Below are 14,241 nucleotides of genomic sequence, written 5' to 3'. Positions count from 1 at the left end.
TCAGCTGTGTTTTAACACATCATAAGTGATAAAAGCAGCTGTACGTCTTCAGGTGAACCACCCAGAGAGGATTAGTCCAGTCGTATCCTCTCTGTAGATGAGCTTTCCTTAACTCCAACAGCATACAAAGCTATTGTTCTCCATCTTGATGTGGTTCAAGCTTTGGAGGTTGACTGAGCATAAGTTTAGTGTGTCTGCAGAAAATTTCAAGCATGCCGATCGTTGCTCTCCGGTGAGTCCGGCGTTGGTAACGCTTGAACTGTAGAAGTAGCCCGTTGAAACACATATTTTATGTTTAACGTTGTCTAATATCTTGGCCAAACAAACAAGTTATTTTATTGTCCATTTCCTCCTCTTTTTCCTTCTCTGTTTCATCTCAAGTACGGTAAAGATGCACCGATCGATTGGCAACCGATCGGTATCGGCCGATAATGCCCCTATCGGTTTCTCAAAATAGTTCAAAGCAGGCCGATCAGATGACGTTTAGAATCAGAATCAGACTTTAATGACAGGGTTTGAATACATCAAACAGGGAATTTGACTTCGGATACACCGTCGGCGGCATAGATGTTTATAATGCGCCTGTTTTCCCAAGGGTGACACTGGAATAGAGGAGGAAAAAAAAGGCATCTTTACACTGTGTATAAATACGCAGTGTCATGGTGCAAAAAACACTTCAGCACACAAAGCAACATAACATCATCACCAAGACTTGCATGTGGGTATGGGGGGGGCGCCGCAGCCTTCGTGGCACTCGAACCCGGAGACTGTGTTAGGGGGGCAACAACAACAAACCGCTGCCAGCACGTGCGTTCCCACACCTCAGACCCAGGTCTGCTAAGGGGGCGTGACCGGCCTCGCCGTATGGGAGTTTTACAATGTCCTAAAAGGACAACCAATTTGCAGTTTGCAAGGTGTGTGCAAAGGAAATACCTCGAGGAGGAATGTTATAAAAGAATTTCAACACAACGAAGGTGATAACACATTTGAAAGTTTCTCAAGTCAAGGAGTATATAAAGAAAAGGAGCGTGCAGCGACGCCGCTAACTCAGTCGTTTTGACGCAGAACCATAACTCAGCCTTTAGTCGCCTCTTAGAGTCTCTAGAGTGTGAAATATTGCACATTGCCTCAGCCTGCAATAAAACAGTGGTCAATTCATGATACTTTCTCATCTCCTAATTTTGATACCTAATAATACAATGTCAGTGTTGTGTACATGAGACAACAATATTGAAGAATTTATGGATTTCAATCTGTGATCGGCAATCTCAGGATCGGCAGACAGTGCTTTTGGAGATCGGCCCTCACAATCCTGATCGGTGCATCTCTAAAGTACAGTCATGTATCTGGGGTCTGTCTGGTGTTGTAATCCAGACCGAGAGGACGAGACACCCTAAAAACCAGATGCATTGAATCAGTGTGTGTTTAGTTGTGTTGTGTAAGTCTCTCCAGCACACAGAGATGCAGCGCTGGTTGACTCCTCACTGAAAGTGTGCGTGCATCCAGCCGTGACAGACTGCTGTCATTCAGTGTTAGCCGGAGTACTCCAGGACATGAAACCATTTGTGTCCAGGCCACTGTGTTGTGTGAAGTTGTTTGCAGCTTTTATTCATACTTGAAATAGTTTAACCTTACTGAAAAGGCTGTAATGAGACTACCTTGTCATCGTTTTGCTGGAGTTGTGCTCCAGCTGGTGGTCATTTCTCACCGTAGTGTGAAGCTGCCACAGAGCTGCACACATGAGGGATGCTCACAGTTTCACAGTCCTTCACTTAAGGAGCGCCCCTGAAGATGTGCAAAGCAGGAGCATGAAAACGACCATGTTATCGTCCAACAGTGCTGTGCTGACTGTCTCAAGGGAGAGACTTTCACACTCGGGTGTTATTGTCCACTGAGCAGGATGGAGTCGTGTAACCTGCTACAGACATGGAAGATGAGGGGTACGAAACAAAAACAGCAAAATCAATAAAACCGAACAGAGAAATAGTTTTTCCCTGAATTACTTTTGTTTTGTGAGGTACAAATTAGATTTTTACAACACATAGTTCAGTGAATCCGTCGTGAATCCTTCGGACTTCTCCGTCACTCCATTTCCCCGCGGTGCAATACCCCCCCAGAGCGTTTGTTGATACTTTGTTTATCTTCTGGCTTTTCTGGTCACAGTGAATCAAAGAGATAAGGAAAACTATTGTGCAAAAAACCGAAACAAGCCCAAAAACAAAAAAATCACACACACTTCACGAAGAAAAAAGCGCTGAAAGTTCACTACTGCTTCACGAACCAGAACCGGAAATGTGTTGCTACTATTTTTGCTAATATTTTTATTCGCCGTATCGAGGCTAAAAGGCTCCCAAACTTTTGAAGTTTTGTTACGCGCAGCTGCTGTACAGGACGCCGTCATTTTTGTTTACCCGCTACTGCTCGGCAGAGACGCTATCGTGCATGCGCGACTCTCTGCAGAGATTGTATTGAAGTGAGACGCCTCACTCCATTGGAAAAACACGTCTGGCGACAATTGACAATTTTGATTATTGATTTTTGTCGAAAACGTCGACGAATCGTTGCAGCCCTATTGTACAACTAAATTTTTTTGTTTTTTACTTTGCAATTTATATTGCATCAACATATTTAAATATTGTGGATGACTAAAGTCTGATTACGTCCACTTTGAATTCAGTCTGCTTAAACATGCTCGGGCTGCAACTAACAACTCTTCTGAGGGTCGATGAGTTGTCCACTATTGACATGGTTAATGAGTGTCATTATTATAAAATAGCGCTTATCAGCTCTCAGCTTTTAGATTTTGCGTAAGGCCGTTTGGATGATGTGCTAATTAAAAATGAAAGACAACAGAGATGGACACTTCATTCAGAAATACATCTTTTAATGAACTTTGCTGCCATTCGCCGTGGTGTTGCATCGGCTGCCTGTCATGGAGTGGTTATTTAACTCCTGTTTTATTTTGAAACCCGTGTCTTTGTGTTTCAGTTCTGTCTTGACTTCCCTGGTTCCCGTCTGCCCTGTGTCTCATCAACCCCTCTCTGTATATCGTGTCTTGTGTTTTCCTTGCTCCGGGCTGGTGTCTGTACTGTTTTTCACCCAACTTGTGTCCTGTCAGGTTTTTGACATACGCTTCCGCTTGGGTTTTTTGTCAATCTGCTCTGCAGCGCTTTTGGTTTTATTTTGGAATAATAAATCAGTTTTCTGGAAGTCCTGCCTCTGGGTCATATCCACTTCGTTCGTGACACTGCTGCCATATTGTTTACTTGGTGCGAGTCATGAGTAACTGCAGGCAGGGAGTAGCGAGTGACATCACAGGGGGGCGTGCTGCGAACTAAGCACTGGGCGTACCGCAAACCAAGCCGCCCAATGAAATTCAAACGCGGGGAACATATATTTCCCGACCGTTTATCATTTTATTCTTTTATCTTTGTGATCCACAATGACGGTAAGTCATTGTGGATCACAAAGATAAAAGAATAAAATGATAAACTATTGAAGAGACTTTATTGATAGAGCACCCTGAGAAACCAGGTGGGACAAAGGGGTTTGCTCTCGAGTGAATGTCCAGTATGTCGCAAATGTATAAACTCTGGTTGAAGAAAGAAAGAAAGAAAGAAAGAAAGAAAGAAGGGTAACACTTTACTTTAAGGTCACCTCTTATAAGCTCATTTTTAATAACCATGTATATACACCACCACTAAAAATGCATGGAACTATTAATAATGCATGAATATGTGATGGTAGGCAAATACACACACACACACACACACACAGTTCACGTAAACTTTTATCTTTTATATAGGCACAGCACTATTTACTATATGCTTAGTATCATTACAGATCTTCGTGATACACTAACCCTTACGTATAATTAATATTTGACACTGTTATACTACTTAGCATATCTGATGTATTTTTTGTTCTTGCTTAGTAGGCCTAAATCGCTCTGAATTAAACGTCTAAATATATATATATATATATATATATATATATATATACACAATTTACAATTTAGGCATTTAGCAGTAGCCTATATATTATAGATAAACACATACTTGGATGAATCCGCAATTATCTAATGGAAATAGTTATAATAAATTAGATAAATATAATACAAAATTGAGATGTCATTGTAAACCCACTGATTGGCTTGGATCGCAGCACACCCACTGCAGTTCTCACCACGCCCCCTTCCCTGCACCACGCCCCCCCTCCCTGCCTGCAGTTACCCATACTTGCTTGGTGCTGTACTCTATTGCACATGTGCAACTGTCAGCGGAGATGAGACAGGAGGATGATGCCTCACTCTGTTGAATAACGCGTGGGGTGACTATAACAGCCAAACGTTATTGTGCACATGCAATTCTCAGCAGGGATAGGAAAGAAAGAGATGCCTCATTCTGTGGAAATTCTTTTTCTGCTGACAATAGTCGACAATTAAATTTGTTGTTGACAAAAATCAATAATAAAAATAGTCAGCAACGTCGACCAATCGTTGCGCCCCTACTGTTAACATCCACTGTGTTTGACACAACTAATAAGCATTTGTGATTTTAACATTAATTGATATTGCAGGGAGACGTGTTGTGATGACATCGTGACTCTGAAGATTTTTACGATAAAACTCTTTTGATTTACTGTCCTTTGTCATGGAAATGTAAATGTTGCTGGCGTGCTGTCGCTTTTCCAGGCAGGTCTGAATGAAACACGCGATAGGGAAGCTATGAATGACCAAATGCTGACACTTAAACAGATTTAAGGAGCCGTTAAAGTCACCCATGCTGTGTCTGGAAAAGGCTGTAGGTACTTTACCAACACCAGACAGCAGATGGAGTGAAAGATTTGCTTTGGGTGAAAAAAATAAATAAACAAGTGATCAAACATGTGACTCAGACGTTTCAGTCTGACGCTAAATTAGCTCCATGTTTGCCAGATGTGATTAGTAATAATCACATCTGGCAAACATGGATAACAGGTAATAACAGATCCTTCATGAGTTTACAGCTCGTTGATCCAAGTGTCCAAATAGATGAATACACAGTCTCCAATAATAGCTCTTACATCAGTGTGATTGAAAACTAAGGTAATTAATTCTTGCATGTTTAACTAATCCTGGCTACACTTTACAGCCACCGGCGACTGCTGCTGACAGGAACTCCTCTCCAGAACAGCCTCATGGAGCTGTGGTCCCTCATGCACTTCCTGATGCCCCACGTCTTCCAGTCCCACCGCGAGTTCAAGGAGTGGTTCTCCAATCCGCTGACGGGGATGATCGAGGGCAGCCAGGAGTACAACGAAGGCCTGGTCAAGCGGCTGCACAAGGTCCTGCGGCCGTTCCTGCTCAGGAGGATAAAGGCTGACGTCGAGAAGCAGATGCCCAAGAAATACGAGCACGTGGTGCGCTGCCGCCTCTCCAAGAGACAGCGCTTCCTCTATGACGACTTCATGGCACAAGCCACGTGAGTTGCTGAACGATAATGTTCAGAGGAAAAATATCCGTTATTTAATCGATTTTATACAAATTCCAATATTAACATTAGCTTGTATTGTCTCTGATTCTCAGGACTCGGGAAACGCTGGCCAGTGGCCACTTCATGTCGGTGATCAACATCCTCATGCAGCTCCGCAAAGTGTGCAACCACCCCAACCTGTTTGACCCTCGACCCATCCAGTCGCCCTTCATCACGCAGCCCATTGTTTTCCTCACGGCCTCCTTGGTGCACGAGGCGTTGGAGGTTCCTCCTCTCAAGGTTGGGAGGAAACGCTACATAAAAGATTATTTCTGTTTAATCAGAAAGTCATTCCTGAAAGACTGACCCTTGACAGTTTTTTCTCCGTCTCAGCGCTGCGACCTTTCCATGTTCGATTTTGTTGGTCTGGAGAGTCGCGTGTCCCGTTACCAGGCAGACGTTTTTCTAACTCGCCACAAGGTCACCCGCCCGCTGATCCAGGAGATTGTGGAATCCCCCGAACCCCCTCCACGGCCCAGACCGGTCCGCATGAAAGTCAACAGGTACACACAGATACTGGGGAAAAGGACAAATTTAACTGAGTTCAATTAGTTACACATTGACGAGGTCGTGGTCCCACTATAACTCAGCGCTGAGCACGTACCTGTCCATCACTCCCCCCACACTCAGAACACACAGAAAAGATGCTTCAAAGGATGAAAGATGTACTTTGTTCCCTCGTCATGAGGTTCTTCTGGTTGAGATGTGGCTAAAGTTAACCAAAATGTAACAGTTAGGATGCTGTGATTATGACACACAACCTCCATTTAGCAAAAACCTAGAGTAAGAGGCTAAAACCATAAGACCTATTAGCATAAACTCAGCATTTTAAGCACTAAAACTCATCTCATCTCAGCAGCTACATTGTGAGGAACCAGTAGAAACATGTAGAGATGCGAGGAACTCAAACAGATTTAGAGTGAAAACGGCTGAAAGAGTCGGCGCAAAGCTGCTGCTGCTGCTGCAGTGAGGACGGCCGGACAACACCAACAGCTCTGTAACTGACATCGCTGCAGGCTGAAATAATCGTAAAGTTCATGGAGCTGCTGGTTGAAATGGAGCTTTTATGTTTTATGAAACATAATTACTACACATACAACCTCTTATCCCTCGCATGTTTGCATTTCAGGATGTTCCAGCCAGCACCTAAAGGTGATAATCGACCGGTTCTGCTCATGAACAAACCCACCTGCTCTGTCCCACCTGCAGCTCAACCTCTGGTCACGGAGGTGGCTTCAGCCCCGACACCTGCTCCCGTTGTTCAGCAAGGCAGGTCAAAGGCAGTAAAACTGCCTCGCAACAACAACAAAAGCATGAACATTTATTCAGGAGGGGACATTTTTCAATAAAACATTTTTTAATAGTTATTTGTGCTAATTTTTTTTCCCTTTTCTTTCAGTGGTGTGTTCAGTGGTGCCCACTCCGCCTCCTCGCCCATCCTTCCATCCCACTCCTCAAACTGCCGTGAGATCCAGCGCTCCCAAACCAGTGGCCACTTTCCGGCCTCCCACAGCGACTTGTGTAGCCAGCGTTCCTTCCCATCCCAGTCCGAACCCCAGCAGCATCATGCCCCAGAGGGTTTTACTCAGCCCGGATATGCAAGCAAGACTGCCTTGTAAGCACATGAATATTTGTGAAGCGTGTGAACAGAAACCCTTGGTGAAGTTGCACCACATTAAAGCGTGATTCAGTGTCCTTTGGTTGTGGAGGGTGTTTCAAGGCAAGGCAAGTTTATTTGTATAGCACAATTCAACACAAGGTAATTCAAAGTGCTTTACATCGACATTAAAAGCGGCAAGACACAATTAGACAGTAAATAACAAATAAAATGATAAGAAAAGAAGTAAAATAATAAAAAGCACAAGTTGTTAAAAATAAGGGCAGTAGAGTACAGCAGGTAAGTATTTAATTTAAGAGTACGCTTCAGTAAACAGTAATGTTTTTAGGCCTGATTTAAAGGATCTACAGTTGGAGCAGACCTCAGGTCTACAGGAAGTTTGTTCCACCGGTGAGGAGCAGAATAACTGAACGCTGCCTCACCTTGCTTGGTTCTGGTTCTTCGGAAAAACAACAAACCAGATCCAGATGAACCTCAGGGTTCTGGGAGCTTCATAGGAACTAACAGATCCAGCATGTATTTTGGTCCAAGACCATTCAGTGTTTTGTAGACCAGCAGTAAGATTTTAAACTCTATCCAGTGTTTCCCCTAGAATTTTTTTCGGGCCCGGTGGTCCCACCGAAAAAACCCTAAACAGACGAGGCGCGTGGGACGGCATATATAACAAAGTTTTACATTAAAAATCATTGTAGGCCTATATTGCTGAATTATATCACTTAAATGAAATCATTAGCCTTACTGCGTAGGCTCTGCGTCGATTTAACGTAGAACCATAATTCAGGCTTAAGGGTAATTGAGCAGCCCCCCTCTCCACTGCAATCTGCCCCCCTTTCTCCCGTCTCACCTGCATCTGTCATTTTTTCCTCTGTTGCCTCTGTTACTCTCCCTTCATCTATTTTCCGTGGCTCCGGAGTCTGGCAGAAAAATTTCCTTTATATCATGTTGTCTGTCGCCCGCAATATTTTTTCTTTTTTTTGACGGCGCCATAGTTGGCTAGCTACAAACTATACATCCCATAATGTATAATATGCCCGCGCTCTCAGCAGTGGTACTCGCATCGTTACTAGGCAACGAAGCAGGTTGACCCACGTTGCAGAAAAGCGCTGCGCAGAGGCGCTCCTAAACGTAAATGATCATTGATTTATGAATGACCGCCAGGCCTATTGACTCACTGGAAGCTAGTGTAGCAATTTCATGACCGGTGTAATATGGTCCAGTTTCCTGGTGTTTGTAAGGACTCTGGCGGCAGCGTTCTGGATCAGCTGCAGCTGCCTGATTGATTTCTTGTTAAGGCCTGTAAAGATGCCATTGCAATAATCCAACCTACTGAAAATGAATGCATGAATACGTTTTTCCATGTCTTGTTTAGACAGAATCTCCTTAATTCTAGCAATGTTTTTCAGGTGGTAGTAGGCAGATTTAGTGATAAACTTTAGATGGCTGTTGAAGTTTCATTACTCTCACCAGCCCTGCTTGAATAAGCATCCCACTAAAGCCAGTGTTTAACGCTGCTCTAAACAGGGTCTTCATAGACAAATGGATAGATACTTCATTAATCCTATACTGAGAAATAAATGGATTCTGAGTGTTTTTTGTAAATTGAATGTAATGCTGATTTCAACCCACATGCTTTCCTCCTTTCTTAGCCGGGGAAGTGGTGAGCATAGCCCAGCTGGCCTCCTTGGCGGGGCGGCCAATGTCGTCATGTCAGGGCAGTAAACCCGTCACCTTCCAGCTTCAAGGCAACAAGCTGACTCTGTCTGGAGCTCAGATCCACCAGGTCCCAGCAGCCAGCCCACGCCCCGTTCAAGGTTACTGTCACCCAACAACTGCAGCTTTCTTTCTCAAATACGCTTTGCACTTGTGAGATGATTAGTTTGACAACCTGAAATAAACAGCACTGTGTAAAACTCTTAGACCACCCCAGTTGTGTTAAAGTTCAGATTTATTACTGACTCTTTCCTCTTAACGAGTGTTTAATCTGTGCTGAGGGGGGTCCCACTGCACAACGACTCATGCTGGAACATTGTGTCGTTTCATTTCGTTATGTCATCACTGTTTTGGTTTTTGACCTTAAATGTTTACAGTGAAATTCCCAAAGGGATACCGCCACCACCTACACCTGCACCCACAAACTGTCTCCACCAGTCGTACTGTTTCATTAAAACTTCAAAACCTGGGGAGGCCTAATACTTTTGCACAATACTGGAGTTGCATCATTTATGCTTCATGAAACACAAATATCTATGTTCAGTAACCGTTGACATGTGATGTAGCTACTGTTAGAAGAGTTTATATGGTCTTGGACCTACTTGTGTAGTCGGGATTATATGCTTTCATGGCGTTCATAGTAAGTGTTTTCTTCCCCAGGAAAAACGAAAAATGAGTGCTCTGAAGTTATTTTAATCCTAAATCAGACAATATGACACAAACAAAATGAAGCTGATTTAATTTGACAAACCATCAAATCAGATTGATCATATATCGTATGAATCCGATTGAATGACTGGTCTTGAGCATGTTGGAAGCCCGGGGAGAGTCTAAGTCCTGGTGTCTCTGCAGGTAACGTGATGCACCTGGTGTCCAGCGGGGTGCAGCATCAGCTCATCAGCCAGCCCGCCCAGCTGACCGTCCAGACAACAGCCAACACGCTAGCTGCTAACGCTGCCTCGGCTTCCCCAGCCAGCCGGCTGCTGCACGCCGTCTCCCCTCAAGGTACCGAACCGTGTCAAGTGTCTAATTCCCATCTCTGTTTTTATTTTGGCCTAAACTTCCTTGTATTTGCCATTAAAGAGCTGTTGTTTTTATTTCCAGTGCCCTCAACTGTGAGCAGCCAAGGAGTTGTGAAGATTGTTGTGCGCCAGTCAACAGGCAAGGAGGGTGGGCCTGTGCCTACGCTAGCTGTGGCCCCTTCCCCTCGTGTTGTTCCTCACGCACCTTCCTCCCTGCACCCCCACACCAACGCCACCCCCGTCAGGGACACCGCTCCACTCCAGATGGCCCCACGTACCCCCGGCCCCGCTACTGCCCACTACACGTTAGCCCCTCCCAAACACCCGAGCTCCATCCTGAACCATCCCCAGCCCCCCCGTCCCGTCCTCAAAGTAGTGCAGCCGCCTCCCTCCAGCGCAGAGCAGCCAGGTGAGCGGCGAGCTTCGGCAGGCCCTTGATTTCCTCTACGCTGCAAGCATGTGTACTTGGCAGGAGAGCTGGGTCAGATAGTCTCCTTCCTCGGAAGCCCAATTCAGCTTTCATAGCCATTTATTTTTTTAAACCTAAATTGATTGTTAAAGCAGTTTATTTAATTAAACAAAAAGTACTACTTTGATTCTTTTCCATGTTTTAAGCCAAAAACAACTTGGGTGTTTTTTTGATGTAATCCTCGGTGGTTTGTATGGCTGACTGGATCCCAACAAACACGATGTATGTTAGACGTCATCTCTCGTCTGGTCTCTTATCAGCTCCGGCTCAGGCGACCCCCTCGTCATCTGTGTCCAAGTCTCCATCAGCACCGCGGGACACCAGCAGCAGCAGCAACCATCAACCATCTCTGACCATGAAGCCCAAGCCCAGCGTTCATCTAAAGAGCTGTCCTCCACCAAGGAGGGTGCCCCGTCCACCCCCCCGCTGTCCTTTCTACATGGTAAGCAGCTGATTGTTTATAAATACAGATGGATTGAAGCAGAGGGACGGGTGTAGGCGCTAGAGCCGCTTCAGAGATGTTTCAACATTGGAACCTTTTAAAAAAAAAAACGAAATAGCTACATCATTAAGTGACTGCTAGGGCTGGGCGATATGGACCAAAAGTCATATCTCGATATTTTCTAGCTAAATGGCGATACTCGATATATATCTCAATATTTTTTCTGTGCCTTAATTGGGGTTTCCCCCAAAGCATTATAGCATAGCATCTCTGTTAGCTTCATTTTTTTCTGAGGCAAACCCTTAAAAAAAAGTCAGTTTTAATACAAAGCCTCGTGCCAAATGTCACACAGGTTCCTTTATTAACAGAGGTCTGCACGATATCAAAATGTATAAAACAAATGAAATAAAAATTAACTGCCTGCATATATAGAATAAAAATGCTTCTTGAATAAAATAAAACAAATATCCCTTTCCTGCATAACAATTAAATTAAAATACACTGTGCAATTAATACAATGTAGACAGTAACAGGCAGACTTTTCCACTGACGTTGACAGTTGTGCAAATAACAAAACATTTGTGCAAATCTCAAATAAAACATTCAAGTCAATTTGTCACAAAATAAGCTAGATCAAAATCATTAAAAAAAAATGTAAAAAAAAAAAAACATTTTTTTTTTTTTTTAAATCGATATAAACGATATTGTCTCGTACCATATCGTGTTTGAAAATATATCGATATATATTAAAATCTCGATATATCGCCCCGCCCTAGTGACTGCACACAACTGTTGTGAGCCTGGCTGGATCCGTTTGGACCTCCCCTGAACCTCTGCAGAGGACTGCAGGGCAGATGGACAGGGATGAGTGTTCTATTTTCCTGTCACATGCCACAAACAAACGGTCTCAAATAGTGATTCTAACCACGAAGCACCAGTGTGGTTGGGGATGTGGTCCCTTTCCCAGGCTTTGATGTTGGCAGATTTAAGTTCTAAACCCAGTAGAGGCTCTTTGGTGCCCTGGAACTAGTTGACGTCTAGCTCACTTTGAAACTGGTACTATTAAGAATATTGTGTTCACAACTTTGTTTTGACTGCACCCAGGTGCCCGAAAGAGTCTCAAGCTTATGGTCATTTAAATCAGTGAATCTGTTTTTGAATCTGAAAATATTCAGTTCTTGGAAAAAATGCTTTGAGCTCCTTTTACTTTGTTGTGTTCTTGTAGTTCTAGCTGTTCCAGCTCTGTTCTGTTCTAGCTGTTTTAGCTCAGTCTCCTCTTTGTTCCTTTCCTTCTGCCTCAACAGCCATCGCTGGCCGACAGCCTGAAACATCAGCGCGACAGCCGACTGGACTTCATCTTCAGAGTCAATGAGCTCCACTGCAGCGCGAAGCCTGTGTATGGCCGGGAGGTTTTGGACTTCCTGACTTTTCTCCCCGGTCCTCATCCATCCCCGGCTGCTCTGAACCCCGGGGGGGAGTGGGGCCGCTCAGGCCACAGCAGCTGTTTGTTTGCACAATGGCAGAACAAGCACGACCTCTGGTTTCAGAGTCATGTTTTAACAGATGCCATCCACAGCATTGAGGACCGCCTCCAGATTCTCAGTGAAACTGTAGACAGGTATGTGACATCTACTATTTGTTACCGGTGCAGAAAAGCTGTGACTAAGTGGAGTAATTTGTAAGCCAAGCCTTTGCTCTTCCCGTGTTTAGGTTTACATTTGTGATTCCTCCCGTGGAGGCTCCTCCGATTTCCATGCACGTCTGCCACCCTCCTCCATCTCTGAGCCACAAGCAGACCATCTACTCCTCCTTGCTGTCGGCTCAAGTCGCTCCGCTCACTCGCAGCCTCCACCGCATCCAGTGTAGCATGAGGACCCAGTTCCCTGATCTCAGGCTCATACAGTATGATTGTGGTGAGTTATCATGACTTTATTTAGTTATTTAGTTTAATGACATTAAACAAAAACATCTGCGTAGTAGGGCTGGGCGATATATCGAGTATAGCCGATGTATCTCGGCTTCTACTCTGTGCGATGTACAAAATGACTCTATCGTGCATATTCGAATATAAATTTTCACGCGTTTTGCTTTTAGCCGCGGGCATTAAATGACAGACTTTTCTCGCACTCTCGTCTCGTCTTTCCTTCTCTGAGACATAAAACAAGCGCACCTTGTCACACATGTCAGTCACGTGTCACGTGCATTATCATTGGCCCCCGACCAGCTGCAGGTGTCAGCGCTGCTGTCCGGGACCGCCGCTCACTTCCCCGCTTTAACTTTCCCAAACTCGGCCTGTTTGCGCCGTGAGCTCATCTGCGCGGTTGCTACGCGCGGTGGACTCTTTTCAAAGCTAACCGGCTTAGTAAAGACGGGAGAGGATGTTTTCTCCTCGCACGACGCGCACGGCTCTCTCCGAGCCGAGGAGCCGCTTAGCTGGTAAAACCAGGTGAAACCTGGTCATCCTGGTAAAACCAGGACCAGAAGATGTTCTTAGCAGATGTTCTTCAGACGGGGAGTCAGAGATGCAACGTGCACTTTCTATTTTGAAACTACACTTTTTATGTTTGTGCCACTCACTGCTTAGTAACTTTAATAAATACAGTTTTGGTAAATTTGACTTATTCCCCCTTTTTGCATGAAAATTTAAAATGAGCATATATTAATGCAGTATGAACAACAATGTTTTAATGTAGATATAGAATCATCATACTGGTGTGATTGTAGGCATCAAAGTGTTAATTCAAGGCTAAGGCAAAATATCGAGATATATGTCTTGTATCGTGACATGGCCTAAAAATATCGAGATATTAATAAGAGGCCATATCGCCCAGCCCTACTGCGTAGTCTTTCTCAAAAGGTGGTGACCAGTAACCTGGTAGATTCAGATCCTGACTTCTGTCTGCCCGATTCTGAGAAAACCTTTCTTGTTTATTCAACCGCCATCATTGGCAGATATTTATTTACTGAGCTGCAAATAGCTGACCACATAAAACATCACTTAAAAGCCTGTCTGAATAAAATGTTTTCACCTGTTTTTAAAAAGCGTGGGATGGAGAGAAGGTGGTGGAGTCTCGGTGCCACCACCCCGGCTTTGAACGTTGAAACAAGAATTTAAAAATTGACCCTAAAACAGACTGGACGCCAGTCAGGATTTTTAAACTGGAGTAATGTGGTCTGTTTTTCTGGAGTTGGATTAAAGGCGTGCACCTGCTGTCTGAACCGACTGCAGGCCATTCAGGGATCTTTGGTTCAGACGGGTGAAAAGAGAATTACCGTAATCCAGCCGTGGAGAAACCAAAGCATGAATAATCATTTCTGCCTTAGAAACAAGGACAGCGAGCAGTTTTTATGCCTCTCACATGTGGAACAAACTCCCAGAAATCTGCAGGTCTGCTGAAACTCAGCTGTTGTGCATCAAGCTTGAAAACCTTTTGCTTATCAAAGCAATCGTTAATACCCCAAACTGC

General features: G+C 44.3%; 1 protein-coding gene across 1 annotated transcript in view; it reads left to right on the top strand.

Annotated features, from left to right (window-relative positions):
• Positions 1-14,241, top strand: part of srcap (Snf2-related CREBBP activator protein) — a 53,566-nt gene that overhangs the window by 26,010 nt on the left and 13,315 nt on the right. The window contains exons 16-26 of the mRNA XM_061708111.1: positions 5,133-5,462; positions 5,567-5,753; positions 5,847-6,016; positions 6,643-6,782; positions 6,913-7,128; positions 8,778-8,942; positions 9,694-9,846; positions 9,946-10,272; positions 10,593-10,774; positions 12,079-12,392; positions 12,485-12,687. Coding sequence (XP_061564095.1) covers positions 5,133-5,462; positions 5,567-5,753; positions 5,847-6,016; positions 6,643-6,782; positions 6,913-7,128; positions 8,778-8,942; positions 9,694-9,846; positions 9,946-10,272; positions 10,593-10,774; positions 12,079-12,392; positions 12,485-12,687 — 2,387 coding nt within the window. The remainder of the gene's footprint in view (positions 1-5,132; positions 5,463-5,566; positions 5,754-5,846; positions 6,017-6,642; positions 6,783-6,912; positions 7,129-8,777; positions 8,943-9,693; positions 9,847-9,945; positions 10,273-10,592; positions 10,775-12,078; positions 12,393-12,484; positions 12,688-14,241) is intronic.

Source organism: Cololabis saira, chromosome 19 (genome assembly GCF_033807715.1).
Source record: "Cololabis saira isolate AMF1-May2022 chromosome 19, fColSai1.1, whole genome shotgun sequence".
In the NCBI taxonomy this organism is placed as follows: Eukaryota; Metazoa; Chordata; class Actinopteri; order Beloniformes; family Belonidae; genus Cololabis; species Cololabis saira.
This window is presented reverse-complemented; position numbering and strand designations above follow the sequence as displayed.